This window comes from Struthio camelus, chromosome W (genome assembly GCF_040807025.1).
Source record: "Struthio camelus isolate bStrCam1 chromosome W, bStrCam1.hap1, whole genome shotgun sequence".
In the NCBI taxonomy this organism is placed as follows: domain Eukaryota; kingdom Metazoa; phylum Chordata; class Aves; order Struthioniformes; family Struthionidae; genus Struthio; species Struthio camelus.
Genome location: NC_090981.1, coordinates 58,087,017 through 58,110,401, shown reverse-complemented (window position 1 = coordinate 58,110,401; position 23,385 = coordinate 58,087,017). Strand labels below are relative to the sequence as shown.

Below are 23,385 nucleotides of genomic sequence, written 5' to 3'. Positions count from 1 at the left end.
GGTGCACTCTCGTCTCCTTGTGTTTGTGAGATATGTAATTGAAGTATAAGGTACTTAGGATGTGCTTAATAACAGTAGTGCGAATATGACCTTAATCTACTTACAGACTAATCTTATTCTTAATTTACTGGGTATTCCCAATGGAGAGCACAAGCCTTGCAGTTTGTTCAGTGACTGTTGGGGCTGTGGCCTGTGATGTGATGCTAATGTCAGCATTCCTTTTAATGTCTACGTTTCCAAAAAAAAAAAAAAAAAAACACCTTACCAAAAAACTCTTCGCTCTCTTCTTTACTTGTTAACTGACAGGCGAACAATGCACTTCATTAAAGGTGTCAGCATCATGGTACATTTCCTTAGTGCTTGTCAAGTCCTAGCTGGTGAAGGACAGTAAACCTAAAAATTCAGCGGAGTTGGCTGTTTAGCTCCTCTGGGCCTCTTGGAGAGCTTCTGACTAATTCAGAGGAAGATGTGGGTTTTGATGAAGTTGTCCTGCCTCCAGGACTGCAGATGATAGAGATACCCATGAAATGCAGCTCTGTATTTCAGACCTTCCCGTTTGGGAATGACTCTGTGTGCTTCTATTTTAGTTCCAGCAAACATCTGAGCATGCTCTATTCTCCTGCTCGGTGGTGGATGTCTTCACTCAGCTCAATCAGAGCTTTGAGATCATTAAGAAGCTGGAGTGCCCAGACCCCGTCATTGTTGCTCATTACAATAGGAGATTTGCTAAGGTAATACCTTCAACATCCAGCTGTTTGTCTGCCCTTAGTGGGAGGAAAAATAGTATGAGGTTTTGAAGGACCCTATTTGGTCTGTGGTTTTGTCTTGATTTCCTGGAGCTGCCCTGCAGTGATGGGGGACAAATGACAGTGCTGACACCTTGTCTTCACAGACAATTGGGAAAGTGCTGATGCAGTATGCTGACATCCTCTCCAAGAGCTTCCAGTCCTACTGCTCCAAGGAGAAACTGGTGAGTCGTGATGAATTCCTCCTCCACCCTGAGGAATCACATAATTGTCCTGATAAAACAAGTTCCCTGCCCACTGCATCTGATCACATGGATGGTGTAAATATGATCAGTACTGTTTTTATCATCATCCCTACACTTTTGTGGATTGAATTCTGGTTTAGCTATAAAATAAAACCAGACCCCAGAGGTGATCTTCAGGGCTTGGAGGCTGTTAGGTCCCCTTGGAATTAACTTCCACTCTGCCTGTCTGCATCCTGCATGATGATGGATGATGGGCACAGGTTGTTCTCTAGATATGGTACTGAGAAGCACTCTTGGTTCACTTTTGTCTCCATCTAGCTGACTTGCTGTTTAAACCCAAATTTAGTAAAATTCAGGATATTAAATAAAACAAAGCCTTTCATTTTTGAACCCTGGGTCTGTCTCATGCTGTTTTTAGTATCTCCCACAGCTGTGCTGGGGATGGAAGTAGGGAGAGGAGGAGTCTATTGCTCAAGCTGCCCTTGACTACTGCTCTCAGGCTTGGCCTAGCGGACCCTAAACATCTCTCTGAGTGCAGCTCTGGCTGGCAGTTTCCCTTATGACCTGAGATTGACACAACTCTCAATAGTACATGGCAGCAGTAGGCTGAAGACAGCAACAGCTTGGACTTTTGGAGGGCATGGGAGGAGAGAGGTGGGCGTTTTCCTTGCACTGACTTCTTCTCAGCTCATTCTCTGTGATAGAGGTGAGGAGGAAAATACAACAGCTGAAAATTCCCTGATCTGGGGTTTCTGGAACTGGCCATCTCATTTCAAGCTGGAGAAAGAAGGACTTTCCTTTTTTAGGTGTGAGTGCTGCCATCTGTGCTTGCCTTACCTCCTATTTGACTCTCAGAGCCAGTGGTACTTGAGGGAGGGTGTCTGAGGCACAGACTGTACCAGTGGATGAGTATGTGTTAGCGTCCTGAGCAGTAATGGGCACCTGCTTTTGTCCCTTCAGCCCTGCATCCTTATGAATAACATCCAGCAACTGAGGGTACAGTTGGAGAAGATGTTTGAAGCCATGGGTGGTAAAGAGGTAAGAGTGCTAAAAGGTTGAGTAATTGTTACCCGTTCCTACTGCAATGTTAGTAAGTTATTAGCATCATCCTGGTACTTGCAGGCTGCAGTCATGAGGAGAGCCCCGTGACACCTGGCACTATAGTAAGTGTGACGGGACAGCCACACCTGGAGATTTTTCAGCTAAATTTATCGTAAGAAGCAGGAGGGAAAGTTTCAAGACACAAAATAGAGTGGAGGAGGAAAGAGAGGAATCTGTAACGTGTTCATGTGGACTGGATGTGGGCAAGACTCTGAAGTCGGACAGATGTGTCTGAGAACTGTTGACATCAAGTTGTTTTACATGATGTACATGTGGGACAGGACCTCTGGTGTTAAATGTTCAGTATCTAATATACTGCAAACATGCAAATGCTGAGTTACATACTCGGAAGTGTCCATGAACATAGATATCTTTCTTAGCTTTCCATTCTTTTTTCTAAGATGGCCGTCCGCACAAAAATAGCGTTTTTTCTCCCCCAAATAACTGTTTCTGTTCTGATATAATCTGTGTACTTTTTTCTTTTTCATTGCTTTTCAAGATTCAGGAAGATGAAGAAAAGGCTTCTGATGCCGCTGTTAGGAAAAAACTGTTTTCAAAGCCTAAGTGCATTTTCTTTTGGCTGTGTTGTGGTAGAATCTGTGCTATGACCTATATACCAAGAGGAAAGTTCATTTTGCTAATGGGTAGTTCAGTTTTTACCTGCATTGCTGTTTCAAATCTTTCTGGTGCTTAGTGGCAGAATTCTATGAAGTGGCAAAAATCTCTACTAGAAGATTCATCTCATAAGGTGAGAGACCACTCTTATCCTTTCACATGTGATCTCAACAGTCCTAACTTCTTACAGTTACATCAAGAACTAGAATTATATCCTCTCAGCTGTAATGGCAATGCTGGCTAAATGCTTTTTTTTTTTTTTTCAGGAAAAAAAAAAAAGCCTTTTGATGAAATGTTTGTGAAGTGATTTATAACGCTTTAATACATACACACTCAAATTCTCTTAAGGAATCAATTTGTCAAATTATTCCATAGCCCATTGACCATTAAGTAGGGTTTCCCTATGCTTAGAATTGAAAATACCAGCAAGTTAGCTGGTACTATGTTAAATTGAGGGGGAGGGGGGAATGTATTTAATGGGACTGTCACCTGCTTTTCCTAGCCTAGACTGCTTCTCTGCAGTCTACCATTTAAAACCTTCCTCAGGTGGTAGTTGAGGTAGAATAGAAGTAACGAAGCCACTATTTCCCCTGTAATGTCGAAATGGACAAGAGAAAAAGGGAGAGGAGCCCAGCCTGGGAGCAATAAAGCACCTAGGAAAAAAACTGGTAAATATGCTAGAAAGCTGTTTTTTGGAAGTGATTTCCTTTTTTTTCTTTTCAAATTCTGCTTGTTCACTTCATCAGGCTGCCGCTGATCACCAGAAATAAATCGTGTTGTGCTAGGTGCCTGAATTAGTTGCTATCCCCGGGAGTTTTCCTCTTGGTGACCGTGTAGTATTTTGCTTCTTGAATTGAAACCTGCCAGATCCTCTATTTTGCTAAAGTAAATGAGATCTCGTCCTAGTTTGAGTAGCCCCATTTCTGATGGAGATTAAACCTGGCTAGTGGGTATCAGTTGGTGAGACAACAGCTTTGAAAATAGAACCACGTAGGCAAACACGCTACTAGAAATGCATCTCTGAGTTTTGTCCTCTCCTTCAAGAAGGCAGTTCTTAGTTTGTGCGATAGATTTGATGTGTGTTCATCTATACATCATACAGCAGCCTGCGCAAATGTAAATGCTGTACACACCACTGTACTCAAAACAGAACTGCTTCCTTGAGGGATTAAGGAAGTAGCATAGTGATATGTCCTGGCCCTCTTGAACTGTTTGCTTGTTTGTGTTCTTGTGTATGTTGTTGAGAATTAGGTACCAAATGTTCTGTTGTTCCAACAATAGTGACGTTAGATATACCATATGTGAAGCCAGAACTTGGGGACTGTTTTCAATTACTGTGTGCTCGTGGCTTCATTTGATTCTGATTTACAGATCCATGTCCATCTGCAGAACGCTAGTCTTGCAAATCTCTGGAGAGCTTTTAAATGCTGCTGCTCCCTAGTGCTCTTTGCCAGCAAGTCCCAAGCCACTCTCCAGCGAAAGTTCATGTCATTTATTCTTTTTTACAGCTAGAGAAATGAAAAGATGATAGCCCAGCTATAGTTACCCTGCAGTGTAGTAGCATAACAAGGAATAAAGTGCTTGCCTGATACTATATCATGGGATTAGGCTCCTTAATATAGAGTCTCCCTTCTGTCTTTCCTCAGGTGAGGAATCTTATATCTGCCCTCACTTCTTTTATTCTTTTTGCTTCTTTGTTTAGAAGACATAAAGTAGGACAAAAATCATCAACCAGTTTCATATGTGATGTCATGTAGACCATAAATGGTACTAGTTGGAAAGGTAGGTCATCAAGGGCTCTAGAGAGCTCTGTACGGAGTGATTCTTTCGTGTCTGTGCTTGAGATCCAAAGGAATCTTTGTATAGATTATAAGAAGAAGAATCTTACATAATTTTTAGGGTTTATAATTGATACTTCTATTCCCCTTTTGAGATGTGTTATCTCATGGGATCAAAACAGCTTCAGTGTGGCTCAGAAGCTCTCTCAAACATTCCTGAAGCTGGTTTTCAAAAGGTAGCATTTATGGTGTGACACTTAGTATTAAAAGTATAAAGGGCAATGGAGTCAGGGGTGAGTCCTGGACAGAAACTGAATACATAAATACTTTTTAGAACTATGCTGCTCTGTGTTAAAATAGGATGTGTGTGTGTGTGTGTGTGTGTGTATATATATATATTCATTGCTAGCACTTGCCTCCATCTGGCCTCATTTATGTAATTATTCATACATTATTGAATTAAACCTAATGCGACCTGCATTTTCTACTCACCTCTGCAGTTTTTCTGCAGACATCAGCCTGCCCTGCACACTCTGCCTGAGGCCAGTGTAAGCCTTTCTGGTTTTGCTGGTGAGAGACGGTTCTTTGCAGCCTATTATTTTGCTCAGCTTTTCATGAGTTATGAACTCATAACATTGAAAAATAAAAGCGACCCTACTGCATTGCCTACTGCTAGAGTCTAGGTGTGCTGTGGAAGCCTAGTTTAAAACAGCGTTTCTGCGCTTTTTGTGAAGTCCGAGTGTCTAGGGTGAGTATCAGAGATGAGCATTGCTTAGGGAATGCAGAGAATTAGCTACTGAGTAGCAGCAGATTGTCATCCTACAATTGTCATGCCTTTGGTTACAAGCCAAGCTGTACAATTAGTGCTTCAGGAAACTCTTTTTCTTAGTGCTCAGCCAGGTTTAGCCCACATTTTAAATCCTTAGTTAGCTAACTGAATAACAAATTGCAGGACAGCTTTAAAACAGCCAAAACTTGACAGGAATGTTCTCACAGGGTCTGTGGCATCTATTGGTTGCTTCTCATTAGCCTCCCAAGAGCCGTAGCTCTTCAGGCCACTCTAGCGTTTGAGAAGCATGCAGCTGTTGCCAGTATCAAGGTCTCCAGGTTTCTCCTTCCTGAAACCTATAGGAAAGTGGGGAGAAGCATGAAAATTCAGTGCAGCGAGTCCTTTTAAGAAGCTTGAATGTGTTTAGCTTCCTGCCTCACATTTACCTTTGCAGAGAGAAGTTCCCAGGCACTAGTGCAGGACGACAGAACAAGAATTGGCAACTTCAAGCTGGAGACAGATGAGTCCAGTAACTTGCCTGTAGCTAAAATAGGATAGCAGGACAAAATTCTCTGGCTGCTGCTATGTCACATCAGACCTGATGATTTCACAGGCTTTAAGATGTGAATTCATTAACATCATCAAGATGATGTTAATGTAGACATCATCTAGACAGAGAGAGCTGAGTTTCTGTAGACAAAGAAGAGCCTTCCAGTTCTGGTTACTCACTCCTCATCACTGTGTGTAGAAACAAAGGACAAACTAAAGACACCTCGTGGAGAATTTGGAAGCCTGTGACAGCAAATTCATGGGTTCCTTTTCATCCATGAGAGAAGCAGGAGAAGGTCAGCCTAAAATGAAATTTATAATACCATGCTGTAAATACCACCGTTCAGATTAGCGGAGAACTTGAGGTTCCAGCCCTGTATCTGTTTGGATGAGACTTCGAGGCCTGGATTCTCTGAAGTGCCAAGTTCTAAGTCTTCACAGAAAATCAACAGGGCCCTGGTTTGTTCCCCAAAATGTATATATAGGGTTAATGCTTCCCTCTTTTGTCTGCACCTCAGTTGTCTGTGCCACACATTCAACGTCTCAAGCATGGTACTGTGGAAGCACCAACCATAATTTCCACTGGAATTGGAGCGTTTTCTCAGAGATAGAAGCCACGTGGCCATAGGTGCTGTCCCGTGTTTTGCACAGAGAACTTTCCGTTAGCTTTGTTCCTCTGAATCATCTCCTGTACACCCACAGAATGGAGATCGCAAGCATGTTGAGCTCCTGTTTCCAATTGAAATGGTCTGGACATGACATATAGCAGTGGCCCAACTATCTAATATTGCTTTTTGCTTTGCTCTACCGGCCAAATTTATCCTGCAGTCCAAGCAGCACTTCCTACTGTCAGTGATAGCTGATAAACTTAGAATTCATTGGCTGAGCAGCAAAATAGACATTATTTCATTTGAGAGCTGTTATCAGTGCTTCACCGTATTGGCAAAGAACAGTTCACAACTATACCATGTCCTACAGGGATGCTGCAACCGATGTGTGACTTATGCACGAGAAACAGCAATACATTCCTGCCTACACCTTCCTAATGGACTTAACTCGTGCTGAGATAATTCCCTACAGTGTACTTTGAGCCAATACCTAAGCATTAGCACTTGGTAATGTATTATCTAGACTCCTCCTCCTTCTGTAGTAGTAGTAATTCAGGAAAAAAAAACAGCCTTTCCAGCCTGACAGAAGATGTGGTGGTCACTTAACGAGAGTGCTCATCACCAGGGTTGCCTTTGGTTTTGCTTCCTGAGGGTAAGGTTAGGCACCTCTAAGTCAAATCTGGGCAGCTGTCTTGCTGGTTACACTCAGAGAGCCATGGGCTGATGTTCTGGAGGGGACACAGTTCCTCATCGTGGATACTGGAGCTTGTCCCCCTTGTAAAGCGCTGCTCCAGCTGTTGCGTCTTGCAATACAAGTATCAGACTTCCTTCTGCTCCCTGGAAGGTTAGACTGTGGTCAACAAGTGTAGCAGCAAGGAAAAACTTAGAGGCTCTCAGTCATGTCACTTCACAGTGAAATGATTCATTAATTACATAGTTTATGAACCAAGGCAGCAAGTTGTTGAACCATGTCCGAAGACATCTCTAGATTCAGTGCACACACACGTCTGGTGACTAATAAAGAAGTAGTAGTAAATGCAGAGCAATAGTTGATCCGTAGAAATTTCTTCTGGCCTTTTTTTTCAACTGGAAAAGCCATTGCCTCAAATGTTTGGGCCAATCGTGAGCTGATCTGGCCCCAAATCTACTAGAAATGGCCAAAATGAGAACACTGTTCAGTGCTATTAGTTATCAAGAGTGAACCAGGCAGCTTGTGATTTGTTGCCACTTTACGCTAATATGAGAGCAGCAGGCTTGCATAGGGGCAAGACAAACCGTTGCCAACAGACTTTCTTTATTTTGTCACCTGCAAGTTTGACTAGAATGGTTGCTGACTGGCATGGCGTTATCTTTCCTCTGCCTTCATAGCAAGGGACTTGCAAAGATAATAGAAATACAAATTCATATTAATAGAGAAGAATGATCACAGCAAGCAATGCCTAAAGTTATAAGGCTTAAGTAGTCATCATCTGCACGTTTTTCACTATTTCTTTCATTCTGATCCAGGAGTTTCATTAGTGCTGTTTCAAATGCCTAACAGAGTCAGTTTTCCATGCCAGGTTGCAACAGGAAAATGAATGGATCAGATTTCAAATCCCCTAAGGCTTGGCTTTCTGTAGCAGGGCTTCAGCACAGAATGTAGTAGTGGGAATTCCCATCAAGTCCAAATCCTGTGTAGCTGCACGTGTGGATATACCACAAAAATCTAAACCGATTTCTAGCCACTGTAGTGGCATCTAGCTGATTACATTGGTAAATAGATAGTCTGCTTAGAGATAAAGCTGAAGCTCTGAATGCACACATTTTGGAGGTTTTTTGTTTTACAACCAGAAGCTTGCCTGCATACAAAGGCAAATTTATTCTACAAGTTACCCTTTCAGGGCAAACGATCCCAAAACATTCAACATGTGGTGTTATGTATGCACACAGGCAGCCTGCTCAGAAAATGGCTTTTGTTTCAAGGCAGGAGGGATGAAAACAGCCAGAATACAAGCACTTCACAAATGCAGAAACAGGTAGCTTTGGGCTGAGAGTAATGGAGCAAGCACTTTCTTACAGCACATGCCAAGATGTCAGCAAATTCCGTGTAGTGCTTGAGCACTTTTTTTTTTTCTTATAATGTATATAAAATCTTCCGTGAAGAGTTGTATACCAACAGCTATCTGGATCCTTGTGAGAGCAGAGCTGCATGCTCAATATTCACAACTGAGACTATGTTTTCCAAAAGTGATCAGTGCACAACAGTTCCTGATGTGGTACTTGTGGCTAGATTTGCAAGATAGCTGGGGAGCAGTCTTCTGAGAGCAGTGGCTAGGTCAGTCTGTAGTTTGAATACTGATACCAGGGTGAAAGGTGAAATAGCATCTTTCAAGATCATGCATGGAGAAACGTACAGGTAAATAACATCAAGTCTAAAAAATCAAAGTCTGCTTCTGAACATGCAGTAGTATCAGGAAGAGGACTATGAGGGCATCTGGGCCTAGGGCAAACTCTAACTGCTGTCTGGTCAGGTATGTGTTGACAATGCCACCGCTTCTGTAATAGCAGCAGGCAATAGAGGAGAGAGTCCTAGTGTGCAAAATCCAGTGGTGAGAGTTCACATGCTTATTAACAGTGGCCTGAACAGTGAATGTGGACACTGTAAAGGACAGCAGACTGACCTCTGGGTCCAAGCTAAGTTTTCTTCTTTCATCTACAGTTGGACACAGAAGCAAGCGACCATCTCAAAGAGCTCCAGGTGAAGCTGAACAATGTTTTAGATGAGCTGAGTGCAGTGTTTGGTAACAGGTGAGTATAACTAGGTTCTCAGTCCTTGAAGAATTCCTTTCTTTCATCTAGCCTCATTTGTTGAGGTAAAAAAGAGAAAAGAAACTCATGTCAGCTGTATTGTATTTTTCTTTTTGTTATGAATTCATGGCCTTTCACATGCTGAGACCACATAAAGAAATGAGAAATGTTTTCAGAAGTCTGTTTTCTATGTTGCTTTGTGTAGAGAGGTAACACGGAGATCTCTTCAGCTGTGAAATGTATTTGAATTACATAGGCTGATTTTTTTTCTGTAAACACTGCTTGTCAGTAACTCAATTGCCTGCTCCTTTATTGCTCTGAAAGCAGTTTCCAGCTTAGCGTTTTTGAAGCGACATTCTTGTTTAAACATTCTGCTCTGAACGTATGAAACAGCTGAGTGATTTCTGATTGTTAAATGAATATAGGAATAAGAAGGGAACGGGTTTGGAATTTGAAATCGGCTTGGTCTCATGTTGCAATGAATTGTGTTTTCCAATGTTTCAAAGGGAGAAGCCCTTTAAAGATTTGCCAGAGTAATTGTTGGCAATTCAGTTTTATTTCAAATCATGATACTATTTACCTGAGGATAAAAATGTGCTCAACTTTGTAATAATTTTTCAGTGAAGCAAAAAGATGTCAATTATGCAAAATCTAGAAATGGAGGGTTCCCAGCTGATCTTCCAAAATAACTGTTTCTCATGTTAAACCCCATTAATTTCATGTTGTGCTTTATAATCAGATTAACGCAGGCATGTAGAGTGGTACAGCTTAAACATGGGTATGGAGAATAGAGCAAATTATACCAACTTAGCTTCCTACAGTCTACAGATTTGCAGTACTTATGACCAAAAATCGCTGTGGGATTTGTCAGTGTCTAGCTGGATTTCAGCACACAGAGCTAAGTGGGTAGCTCCCGTTGCCACTAGTGGATGGCGTAGCAAGAAACAGATTCAAACTGTAACTGATGTGAAACAATAAGGTTCATTATTAGGTGGAGAATAAGTGAGAAAACATAGTTAGGGGATGAATACTGTTACCTGACACCTGTCTCTGTGGTGTCACTGCTACAAGACAATTAGGGTTGAATCTTGACATTTGCAAACGTAATTTAAAGAGATCATTCCGTATCAGCGCACATACCAGGGAGTGTTTGAGAGAGATGTGCCAGCAAGAGATTTAACCAGTCAGAGGGCTGAGCTGCTTCACTTATTCCTTAACAGTAATAGAGAATGAAAAGCAGAGCTGCAGTTTACTGTATAAGCAGGATCTTCTCCTGAAGGATGTAAATGTGGGAGGTAAGACCAATATCCACAGTATCCTGCACAGGGTCTGCAAGGAGCTGCTCCCACAACACAGTGCCCACTTGACGCTGCCGATCTCACTTTGGTTCGTCTGTGTGAGATAATTGCAGCTGCTGGGAAAGCAGCCTGCATCCCAAGAGCCTTGCCGCCTTTGAGCTGAGAGATGATTATGTCTGGACATGGAAACTTTTTCCGCTTTACAGGATTTCTTGGAGAAAAGGAACCCTGAAAGGCTTTACACTTCATGCAAAGCTGGTTGCTGTTTTGTTCTTGGAAGCTGTGGGAGGAAAGGGAGGAAATCCTGTAAGAATTAGGGAGCCGAAGGCCCTGTCTGACAGCATAGGTGAGGTTGTCTTTTAACTCACTGTTGCCAAGGGTTCCTGCTGAGCTGTACGTTCACTTAGGCCTCACATTCAGGTGAAACTGTTACCACAGTAACTGATTTAACCAGTTTTTATTGTTGGTGACAATTTTACCTTTTTTTTGTTTTTAAGTCTTTTAAGAGATGCTGTTACTTTCTTTCCCCCAGCTGGAGGTTTACAGTATCTTGAAGCAGGATCCCACAATCGATGCAGTATTTGGGAGAACGGTGGGGTGGGATTAGCCTGTAACAGAATAAGGACTGACAGCAGTGTAGGAAATTCCCAGTAGTGTTTTTCTCTAGCACACCTGATGTGGCTTATGTCTCTGGCTAAGCTGTCATTGTAGCTACAGCTGGCTTTTGCAAGCCCTCCTCTGCTAAAAATGGGGAAAGTGGAAGTGGAGGCTGCATGCAGAGCGCGCTCTATCTGGAACTGCAGTGAGAAGCAGGTTAGAAGCGAGCAAGGAGGATCATGAGGCTGGAGGATGCGATGCAGGAAAGAGGTGATGGGTTGGGGAAGGAAAGGGTAGAGTGAGAGGGCAGTAGCCGGGGGAAGGTGTTGTATGCTGGGAGGAGCACTGCCTGTTCCGTGCATGTCCTGGTGATTCACACAGAAGCAGCTCAGGTCACTTACACAGATATAAAACTGGCTTCAAAACCTGTGTTCCTGCTCTTAAGTCTTTACCCTAGTTCCTAGCACTGGTTTCACTTTGCAGTTTCAAACCTCTGTGCCATTAGTAGATCACTAAATGTCACTTGTAATGCCTGTTGCTAGTAATTGCGCTTTTAAATGTCAAAGCATTTCCCTTTATTCACTCATTTGGTAGGTTGACAGCTCTGCTGTGGTATTCGTTATATCTAACCGTTGTATTATTTCATTTTAAATCTCTTTTTAGCAGTAAGAGATGGAAAGGTAACTGCACTTTAATGGCTTGCAAGTCACATCATTACAGTGATACTGCTCATTGTATAGCTAAGCCCCACATCCAGTTCTGATATTTTGGTATAGCACGGACTGTATGACAGTGGAATGATTTCAGTCTGTATCTGCTTTCAGGCTGTCTCTATGACTTTAAAGGCTTGGCCTTGGTCACAGCCAGATTACTGCTGATGGACTCTTACGTGCTTGGAGTTGTACATGCGTCATGCCATTGTTCCCTGTTATAACCTGATCTCTATGATATAACACTGTGTGTAGAAGGCAAAGATATGTAAGGCTTTGAACTAAGAATAGCTGCATTTCTAGAAAACAACAAAGGATCATTTCTCTTTGCAAGCTGAATGAACAAACTCCTCTTAAGTGTGACTGTGTCTGTGTTCACAGGTGGTAGGCTGTCTGTGGATGATGTGCATAAGGAACTGGATAGCATGTCTCTTTATAACAAGCACTGTAAGGAAATAAGCGGAAAATCTCAGGGAGGAAGAATGTATAACTGAGTGCACAGTTTATGGGCTTGAACTATTTTACCTTATGGACTAGAGGTGAAATCTGTGCCACAAATAATCTTGTTTTTGCTTCTCTCTTACCTGTCCAGCTTTCAGACTCGTATTGATGAGTGTGTCAAGCAGATGTCTGATATCCTCTGTCAAGTGAAAGGAACGGGAAACGTTCCTGCTAATGCCAGGAACACTGTGGCACAAGATGCGGATAATGTCCTGAGGCCATTGATGGATTTCCTGGATGGAAAGTAAGAGTGTATTCAGATATGTCTTGCACATACAATGCATCACAATGGGAACAGGATGGGGGAAGGAAAAATAGCTCCATATCCTTGGGTGGTTCTTGAGACGTACAGCCTCTGAGCTCTCAGGTAGAGTTAACGTCTTTTCTTCCCAGATCTACCTCTCTCCCAAGCGCTGGGTCGTGTACTACTTCAACCTTCATTCAATACCACAATTCAATCCTAATTCTCCCTTCCTCCTTCCGGCAATTACAGATATCAGCAAAACACACCGCTCATCAGGTAGTGGGAAGACTATGAGGCACGCAGTAAATTATAAGTTTACTGACTACAGTTTCCTCTTGTACAAAATACACTGTAACACACTGTAGCCAGTTAGCAAACATACTGCAAAACATACTCATATACTTACGCATACACTACTCAGTATCCCAGTATCTCTTGTTAAGCTTTTGTGTTCTAGCCATACCAAGTGCTGTTCTGACTAGCAAATAAGCTTTTGTACTAGTTGAGGTTCATTTTTGCACATCCAGCTTGGATCAGTTGAACTACAATTGTTGCCATTAACGCTACGCAGCATTATTCAACCTTACAGGGACATTTTGCTGCTAATCGCATGTAATTCTTGTGATCAGCTAAACCTTGATCTACAAAGCAATATAGTTTTTAATCATGGTAGAAATAAACATTATTGATGATGCACAGCAGTCCTTTATTTTGAAAGGTGTAGCCAGCAATTTTCATGATAAATGCTGTGAGGGGTGTGAATCACAGAATCACAGAATCGTTTAGGTTGGAAGGGACCTCTGGAGACCATCTAGTCCAACCTCCCTGCTCCAGCAGGGACCTCTAGAGCATGTTGCCCAGGATCACATCCAGACGGGTTTTGAATATCTCCGGCAAAGGAGACTCCACTACCTCTCTGGGCAACCTGTGCCAATGCTCTGTCACCCTCACGGGAAAGAAGTTTTTCCTCATGTTCAGGCAGAACTGCCTGTGCTTCAGTTTCTGCCCGTTGCCTCTTGTCCTGTTGCTGGGCACCACGGAGAAGAGACTGGCCCCATCCTCTTGACACTCTCCCCCTTCAGATACTTATACACGTTGATGAGATCACCTCTCAGCCTTCTCTTCTCCAGGCTGAACAGGCCAGCTCTTGCAGTCTTTCTTCACAGGAGAGATGCTCCAGGCCCCTCATCATCTTTGTAGCCCTCTGCTGGACTCTCTCCAGTAGTGCCATGTCTCTCTTGTACTGGGGAGCCCAGAATTGGACACAGTACTCCAGGCGGGGCCTCACCAGGGTTGAGTAGAGGGGGAGGATCACCTCCCTCGACCTGCTGGCAACACTCTGCCTAACGCAGCCCAGGATACCATTGGCCTTCTTGGCCACAAGGGCACACTGCTGGCTCATGCTTAACCTGTTGTCCACCAGGACACCCAGGTCCTTCTCTGTAGAGCTGCTTCCCAGCAGGTCAGCCCCCAGCCTGTACTGCTGCATGGCGTTCTGCCTCCCTAGGTGCAGGACCCTGCACTTGCCTTTGTTGAACTTCCGGAGGTTCCTCTCCGCCCAGCTCTCCAGCCTGTCCAGGTCCCTCTGAATGGCAGCACAGCCTTCTGGTGTGTCAGCCACTCCTCCCAGTTTAGTATCATCAGCAAACTTGCTGAGGGTGCACTCTGTCCCTTCCTCCAGGTCATGGATGAATACGTTGAACAAGACTAGAGCCAGTACTGACTGGCTGGGAGACAGTGCTTGCTACAGGCCTCCAACTAGACTGTGCGCCATTCACCACAACCTTCTGAGCTCTGCCATGCAGCCAGTTCTCAATCCACCTCACCGTCCACTCATCCAGCCTGCACTTCCTGAGCTTACCTAGGAGGATGTGCTGGGAGACAGTGTCAAAAGCCTTGCTGAAGTCCAGGTAGACAACATCCACTGCTCTCCCCTCATCTACCCAGCCAGTCATTCCGTCAGAGAAGGCTAGCAGATTGGTCAAGCATGATTTCCCCTTTGGTGAATCCATGCTGACTACTCCTGATCACCTTCTGGTCCTCCAGATGCTTAGTGATGATCTCCAGGAGGAGCTGTTCCATCACCTTTCCAGGCATGGAGGTGAGGCTGACAGGCCTGGAGTTTCCTGGCTCCTCCTTCTTGCCCTTTTGGAAGACCGGAGGGACACTGGCTTTCTTCCAGTCCTCAGGCACCTCTCCTGATCTCCAGGACCTTTCCAAGATGATGGAGAGTGGCCTAGCAATAACATCCGCCAGCTCCCTCAGCACTCGTGGGTGCATCCCATCGGGACCCATGGATTTATGGATGTCAAGTTTGGACAAAAGATCTCTAACCTGATCCTCCTCCACCCAGGGAGACTCTTCCTTTCTCCAGCCTTCCTCTCTTGTCCCCAGGGTCTGGAATTCCTGAGGACTGGCCTTAGCAGTGAAGACTGAAGCAAAGGCAGCATTCAATAACTCTGCCTTCTCTATATCCTTTGTTACCAGGGCACCCGCCCCTTCAGCAGCGGGCCCACGTTTTCCCTAGTCTTCCTTTTGCTATTGACATATTTGAAGAACCCTTCCTGTTGTCCTTGACACCTCTTGCCAGATTTAATTCCAACTGGGCCTTAGCTATCCTTGTCGCATCCCTGCACGCTCTGACAATGTCCCTGTATTCCTCCCAAGTGGCCTGTCCCCTTTTCCACATTCTGTGTACTTCCTTCCTCTGTTGGAATTTTGCCAGGAGTTCCTTGCTCATCCATGCAGGTCTCCTGCCCGCTTTGCTGGACTTCTTCCTCAGAGGGATGCACTGATCTTGAGCCTGGAGGAAGTGATGCTTGAATATTAACCAGCTTTCTTGGACCCCTCTTCCTTCTAGGGCCCTGTCCCATGAGATTCCCCTAAGTAGGTCCCTGAAGAGGCCAAAGTTAGCTCTCCTGAAGTCCAGCGTTGCAGTCCTACTCATTGCCCTGCTCCCTCCTCGTAGGATCCTGAACTCCACCATCTCATGGTCACTGCAGCCAAGGCTGCCCCCAACCTTCGCATCTCCAACTAGACCTTCTTTGTTCGTTAGTACAAGGTCTAGCATTGCACCTCTCCTCATTGGAGTCTCCACCACCTGAGTCAAGAAATTATCATCAGTCCTCTGCAGGAACCTCTTTGACTGTTTGTGCCTAGCTGCGAAGGCTACTTGCAAATTTGCAAAATGATTTATTTGCTTGCTTTTTGTACTTGGTCTTTCCATCTTTATTTCAAGTCACCATGCAGTATGTGACTGGAGCAATCATTACATCTAGGACCTATCTCATTTCTTTAAGCGTTTTCCGTGCATGTCTTTGCTAATCCTGAAAAGCTATCCTCTTTTATGTCCTTGGGAAATCGGAGTGCTGTGAGCTTTTCATCCAGCTGCAGAGCAAGTCATTTTGAGGATGATAATCTGAGGCTAGATTATTTTCTTTACTCTTTTGTGGAAGAAAAGTCTTTTTTTGATGACTCCTGCATCGTACACACATCACATCGGTCCTGTCCCTGTTCGGTTTTGTTCACTCACTGTCTGACAAGTTATGGGAAAATAAGAAGTTTGGGAGAAGATGTTACACAATGTAAAAGTTGGCTATTGCCTGTGCACTACTAGTGACTGTAGAATTCCTATTTTATAGCTCTCTCAATGTGATTAGCAAATAATACTAGAAAGGACAGTGGGACTTTGAAGATGGATCTGTTATTTCTTAGCCTTTTTGAAAGCCTGTACAATAGTAAAGGAGGAATAAACAGGGAGATAAAGCAGAACTGCTTTATGTGAAAGGGAATAAACATATGGCAGGTGCTTGCTGGTGAAGGCAATTGCAGTAAAGTGCAGAGGAATCCAAGAAATGCCTTGATGTGGTTCTGGAGGCGATTTGTTAAGGAACTCCAGCAAGTATCAGAAGTTGTGCGTTTGCAGGAATTTCTGCATAACAGTCTGGGGAAGTATTAGTTTAGGAAGTCAACCAAGATCATTATAATAATCCCTTCAAGCTTAAAACCATTTTTCTATATTTGTTCATGACTTTCTCCTCTGTACTTTGTAAGCCCTATACAGCAGAATGTATCTCCTTAAAAGGAACCAATGTAATGGTACCTGATCTTATTTGGGATATTCCCAAATACCATAATTCAGTGGTATCTTCTGTGATCGCTGGGTCAATAAACAGAAATGACTGAGGTCAGAAATGTCAAGAACCCATTTTGGCCAAATGTCATTAGTGCTAGAACTCCAAGGATGAAAACAGGCTGCCCTGAACAAAAAGGGAAGATTTTTCCCATAAAGCAATCATTATGAGAAACTGTTTTGGATGGGGCACAGATTCTCATATACACATCTCCTTTCTCCTTGCAAATTGTATTTCTGGTACTTACTGAGTCCTTGTTCTCTCCCTGCAGCCTGACACTATTTGCGACTGTGTGTGAAAAGACAGTGTTGAAACGGGTGCTGAAAGAACTCTGGAGGGTGGTAATGAATACCATGGAGAAGCTGATTGTGCTGCCTCCTCTTACGGACCATACGGTAAAGCATTTTCTCCTTCCTGGCTCATAGCAGAGGTAACACTGTTCCTGTGTAACTTAATTCCTTGACCAATTGAGTCTTCTGTCCAGCTAAATCAGTGTGCGTGGAAGCCTGCTCTAGGAAGGAAAGAGGTGTCTGTAACCTAGCAAAGTAAGAAAGCTCTATTAGTCTCAAGATTTCAAGCTCTATTTGTTTCAAGGTTAGTTTCAAAGGTTGCAAGGTATAGAGCATATACTCTAGAAGCACAACAATCCAAAATCCATGATCCAAAAGTAGTGATTGTCAAGAATATCAAGTTACATTGATTAGGAATGGCAATCCTTTAGAGAAAGTGTGCATATGGGATTATCCGGCAGTTAGTGTTGGCTTCATGGTGTTAGATCTACACCTGTAAACTCTTTTGCCTAATTATTGTCATCTTATTAGCCGTGTGTGTCTCTGTATAGATGTGGTTAATTTGGGGTTGTTTTTTAATGACCCCAAACCTTTAACATTAGTAAGGGCTATCATGGCTTCTGCATCTCTGGTGTTGGAAAGTTGGAAGCATGTCCAGACAGTTTGCCTTCAAAGGCAGCCTTTTATGTAATTGTTCAGTTCAGCTGCGTGGACATGCTCAATGAATGTGTGTTGTGAGATGTTTTGACTTTTTAACAATGCAAAATTAACCTCTTTCCTAATTTTGAGAAACCACAGAAGCTGATTGAATGCAAGTCACGTATGTCCAGCTGCTCTAGGGGATAACACAGAGTTCGGTAGGTAGTGTGAAGTCTGGGCTATAACCTTATTTTTGGAGATGATCCAGAACTTCTTTTCATGCCTGCGTTGGAGTGAACTAGTGGCTAATTTATGCTGATGTATTTTATCCTAGTACTGAGTAGAACAATAGTGGTTTTCACTATTCAGCAGCTGCCTACAGATATTGAGTGGATTTCTTGCATTGTAGCGTATAGAAAAGCACTGTCAACTTGTAACTTCCTCTAGGTATTCCTTGCTTTGAGAGAGGGAAAGTCTTTGTCTCTGACCTTGATGACAACTTTAAGTAGAGCAGCTGGGACCCAGTGTGCTGTCATACTGAGCGTGAGGCACAAATTTGCTAGGTGCTGCCAGCTCCGAGCTTAGGTTTGGAGTGATCATTTCTGTTTTCCACTGGATTTATAAAGGAGAAAAAAATTAATTTGAAAAGAGGTTGGAATTTATATCTCTTTGCTGAACTCCTATGAAAGCAGTCTTTGGGGAGAAATACTAAAATTATCATGCAAGAGCAGTGTTATCATGACCCCTTAAGAACGGAAGCAGTGAGGTCAAGGGCCTCAGAGAACCAGGGAGGAGCTGCTTGGGTTTTATACTTGCTGATTTTGAATTTTAATGGTGGTATAGTAGAGTGCTTCAGTGCTCATATCATGGGGAAGGCAGTAACTGTGTTCAGACAGTTCTCCCAGCGTGCAAGATGTTGCTATAAGCCACTCTGTGTTTTTTACAAGTAGTTTCATGTTGCCATCACTTCAGTTTCAAATTGAGACACCCTCTTTTGTGCAGTGATGCACACCCTCAGTTTTTCGAGATAATGTGAAATGATCATAGCGGGATTTTTAGCTATCTGGTCAATTGTATCGTAGTGAGAGGCTGAACCAGTCTGCCCTGGGAAAAGAGAAGCTGCTTCAGAAAGGCAGTTGTGGGCAAAGCAATGAAGGAAATGGCCCCTTCTGCAGTCCCTGAGCAGGGATCTGTGGTGAGGCTAGATGGGCTACAAGGATGAAACTCTGCTTGCAAGGTGAGTCTCAGCTGTCCCCTGGGACATGGTGTTGTATTCTGTCACTGCCAGATCTTCATCGCCCTGGTAGAGAAGGCTGGCAGGACTGCAGCTCTGGGTCGGCAGTGTAGACAGAAGCTGGACTTTCTCTTTGCTGTTGTGCTTCTCTGCTGCGCACCTCTACGTATTTTACTTCGTCATAAAGGAGGGAACGTTATACTCAGAAACAGCCCAGGCACCGTAACTCGCTTTCTTCCCTGGCTTCAGCAAGAGAAGGCCCTAGCTGTACCTTCTGCATGTTTGAAAGACGTTGGATGGGGTTTTCCGTCTTAAAACTCCTCTGCAGCCCTTCAGAAGTAGGAGATGCTTATGAGAGAGGAGAGTCCTTTTATGTTTGGAATGATTTTTCTCCCCTTTCTGTAAGCTTACTAGAGGTGTAAAAGTGTTTTTAACGGTGGTTATGGAAAGCATAAGCAGCCAGAAGGTTCCCTACTGGAAACACTGAAGAACGTTAACTCGGCATGACCTTGTCACTGCACAGTGCTTTAACGCCTGTTATTCTCCGGACTGATTTATTCCACTTGAATTAGCTCAGTCTGTATTACACAGGGAAGAAAATCTGATCTCTCCTCTTTCATTTTCTGCTACTTCGGGAGGGTTTTGTGTAGTGGGGGGAATTAGGATGCTCTCATGGGCAGCTATTGCCCATGGACGATATAGCCTCACATTCCAAGGAACTGAGCTGCCGATGTCCTAATAACTCTCTCAAGTGACTGGCTTCTACCTCTCTAAGCTCTCACTGCCCATGGATTGTGAGATTAAAAACAACATGATCTCCAGTAATTCACAGAGCAGTTCACACCTCGCGAGCTTTAAGTAAAGATCAGCATTTAATTAAGTACTCTGTGTCTTGGATGAGTGGATATGCAAACATAGCTCTCTGGGAATTCTTATTTTTGGGCTCAGTGCATATCACTTGGGGATATTAGCAGGACTAGATATGCTTTTCTTTCTCCCTGCTTAGCACAAAGTTCCGGCCTTTCATCAGGTCAGTGAAGAGCTGCTTAATTCACGCACAGATGATTCTTCTGAAGCCTCTCCTTTATTTACGTCGCATGGAATGCAGCAGCCCATTTTTTACATAAAGCTTGCCCCTGCTGTGCTTTTCTCTACTCTTGACAAACTTTTCTGCACTAAATGAGAACGTGGTCCGAGTTAGAAACACAATTTTCTTTAAGCTACAGACAGATTTTTGCATGTAATCTCTTGACTGGTTTTCTTCAGTGGCTTCTGTGAGCTATTCTGTGGTGCCAGAGTGTTTTGCTTTGAGAGGTCTTCTGAAACCTTTAACTTGTGGGTAGTTTAAATGCATCCTCTCTTCTGCAATAGCTAGAAGCGGAAAAGTCAAAGGCTGGCCCCGTGGTGGGGAGAGGAAGCTGTCTTAGCCTTGAGTAGAATACTCTACTTTTGACTGTATGCACGAGTCCCACTAGAAGGTCTGTAAACTGCACACGTGCCCAGATCTCTGTTCCAAGAGGAAATTCTTTTCCCTTTTTTATTCTCATTTTAAAACCTATCTTCTCAGTGTTTAATACACTGCAACACCTCAAAAAAGTCTGATTTTAATGAGAGGTAGCTAATGTTCCCCGATGATAAAGCTTTTAAAATGAACTTAAATGTTCATTATCGCTAATAAGCGATCAGCTCTCATTTGTTGTTGAATCTGGGAAGAAAAAAAGAACCCTGAAAGGAATGTACAATACCAGTTAAAACTTCCTTGCAGTAGTATGACTTTTAAAAAATAACCTTAAGTAATAGTAAGTTTTCCAAAAAGAGTGGAATTCAAGAGACTTGCAGAAGGCTTTTGTTTCTTAACTTTGTGTGCTCAGTGGAAGGACAATTAAGCTATGAGGATTTAAGCCTTTTGGAATAAAAATCAGCACAGTTCTGTTGGCTTCTAGCAATTAGACTTGTGACAACTGATGATCCTTCTCTGAATGCTTTTCCTGGGGGAAAATCCAGTCAAAGCTTTAACAATGAATTCAAAATCTCTGTGCTGCAGACTATAGATGTTTCTGAATATTCCTGTTTCCAAAAAGTTCACAAAGGTAAATGAATTTCTTGAAAAGAACTAGGAACACCAGCACTGTTTAAGGTTTGTCCCTTTTCCAACTATGTTTATCACAGAGCTAGGTAGAAACATTTCCTATTAAGGTCTTAATTTCCCCCTTTCTTTCATCCTTGGCGTTTTAACCAATTCTGTTGTGGGTAGTGTGTTTTTTCCCCCTCAGAAACTATTATCCAGGTATGGTTGATTTCATCCCAAATGGTGCACATAGAATAAATGCTACCTATAGAACTTTGTAGTATGTTTTCCATGAATAAATAACTTTCTGAGGATGTACAGCGTCTTGTTTACAAGAATGCCATTTGGCAGGGAAAGGAGCTCTCCCGATTGTCATTAGGCATTACCAGCATTGATGAGAAACTCTAATAAACAGTGCAATAACTTTTGCTTGCAGACATGTTCACAGAGATTGGCACTGATTGATGAGGATTTTCTTAGTGGGCAAGAAGAGCTGAAGAGCAGTTATCTGAGCAGCTTTGTTCCATGAAGCGTATCAAGTCACTGGGAATTGCTCAGTGTTACAGACCTGCCCTGCTAAGAAGCCTGTGGCAGGGAGACTACGTGCCTTGGCCAGTTAATGTTGTTGTTCAAATGTGCATCAAAAAAATTCCAATGAAGGCTGAAAATACTGAATCAAGAGACATCAGTGTATTTTGAGGCTACTCACTTAACATTTTTATAACTTGGATTTTGAAAAGAACTTTCTTTTTCTTCCGGCTTTGTCAACAGGCGTGAAAACCTTAAGTTTTAAAACCTGTAAATCAAACAAGCTCCATGATCAATAGTAGAGAACAGCAGGCACATCTGACAGCATTCACAGCTTGGTACCGGAGCCTTGGGTGCTGCCATGTCCCTCCAGCTGTCCCACGTGGTGGATTATGTGGTGTGAAATCTGTTTGCTGCTCCTGTTGTGCTGCTCCCCACCTTGCTTGCTGGAAATATGAAGAATTTTGTATTCTTTCAGTTTAGAGAGTTGTAGTATTCTACCACTGCTGGGCCTACCCATGAGATGTGGCAGCAATTGGAGCCCCCAGTCTCTTTTCAGAAACCTTCCTTTAAGGATGCCTTGCCCTTGCCTGCATTTATCAAGAGCCTCTGTTCACCTATAGAATCAGTAATGATCATGCTCTATATTGATTTCTATTCAAGAAACATAAAAGGCTGAGGAACAGTGAGGGCTACGTGATGGTTATGGATAGAGCAAATCAGGAGGTTGGGCACAATTTCAGGTCACAGAGTCTTTCAGCTTGAGCAATTTCAGAAACTGGCAAAATTAAAGAAGAAGTATCTAATCAAAGAATGCAGGGCTGGACTGCTCTTGAAACGCTCGAGAGGACGTCTAGCTCTGTCTTTCCAGTGTTACTGCTGTAAGCTGTTTGCCTGTGCTTTTCTTCTGTAAAAGAGTATCTGCTACTTCTAGTGGCAGGTATAAAGGCATGTTTTTGCTCAGGGGGAATGGATTAGTGGAGCTGATGAGGTTAGTTTAACCCTAGACAGAAATGAATGATTTTTAACAACAATTTCTGCAGTAGAACCTGATTCCCAGTCTCCCCTCTGCAAATGCATATGCAGGGTAGCTGCTGCCCCACACAGCAGTGACTTGGAAAGCAACAAATGAGCAAATACTGAAGAAGTAAATGAAACAAACTGATTGTCATAGGTAGGAGCAAAGGAGAGTATAATAATTTTAGTGTTACATCGTACTTTGTTACTGTTAGAGAGGGGCTTGTTCACAGCAGTTGTGGTTAAGTAGGCAGGTGAAGGACTTTGAGATAAGGAAGGGTAGTAGATTAGAGGGAGGACGACTGCGGAAAGGAGAAACTGTGCTTTGGATTTACCAGAGATCTTTGGGGAAATGTGGCTCTTATGGAGCCAGCAGGTCCCAAAAGATAATCAACTTTACTTTCTCCCAAGTGTTTTCCTGAGGAAAACAGGCCATACTACAAAGTGCCACCCACCAGCACGTCTGCCTGTCTCTGAAAGTTTATTTGTATGGCCTCCCCTGGGCCCTTCTCAACTGGTAGTTGTGATGGCATTTCCATATGCTTTTAACAGTAGCCCCTAACAATTGATGAGAGCTGAAAGTCATCTTTAAGAGGACAGCTCTCCTGATCTACCTACAGCTTTCCTGTAGAGAAAAAGAATGGTGGTGGTGATTAATTGGAGAAGAGTGGTGGCCTGGAGCTGTATGTCTTAGTCCTATAGCCCAAATTTGACCAGCCCAAGAGGGCTGAAGTGGAGAGCAGAAGTTTAATAACGTGATAGATGCACTATTCACAGTCAGAATTACAGTGGGCTGTGAATTTATTCCGAGTGGAATAATGGGCACTTGTTTAAAGAAAAAGGCAAGAACAGATGAATGGCAGGAACGGGGTGAAGTGGAAAAAAATAAATTCCAGCATACCCCATAAAGCATCTGTGGGAGGAGAGG

The 23,385-nt window shown here is 43.2% G+C and overlaps 1 protein-coding gene across 7 annotated transcripts in view; it reads left to right on the top strand.

Moving 5' to 3' along the window:
- Nucleotides 1-23,385, top strand: part of LOC104150901 (protein unc-13 homolog B) — a 217,833-nt gene that overhangs the window by 178,727 nt on the left and 15,721 nt on the right. For all 7 annotated transcript variants that reach the window (XM_068925344.1, XM_068925343.1, XM_068925342.1 and 4 more), the window contains 6 exons: nt 588-731; nt 893-970; nt 1,952-2,029; nt 9,110-9,198; nt 12,396-12,548; nt 16,953-17,076. In XM_068925344.1, coding sequence (XP_068781445.1) covers nt 588-731; nt 893-970; nt 1,952-2,029; nt 9,110-9,198; nt 12,396-12,548; nt 16,953-17,076 — 666 coding nt within the window. The remainder of the gene's footprint in view (nt 1-587; nt 732-892; nt 971-1,951; nt 2,030-9,109; nt 9,199-12,395; nt 12,549-16,952; nt 17,077-23,385) is intronic.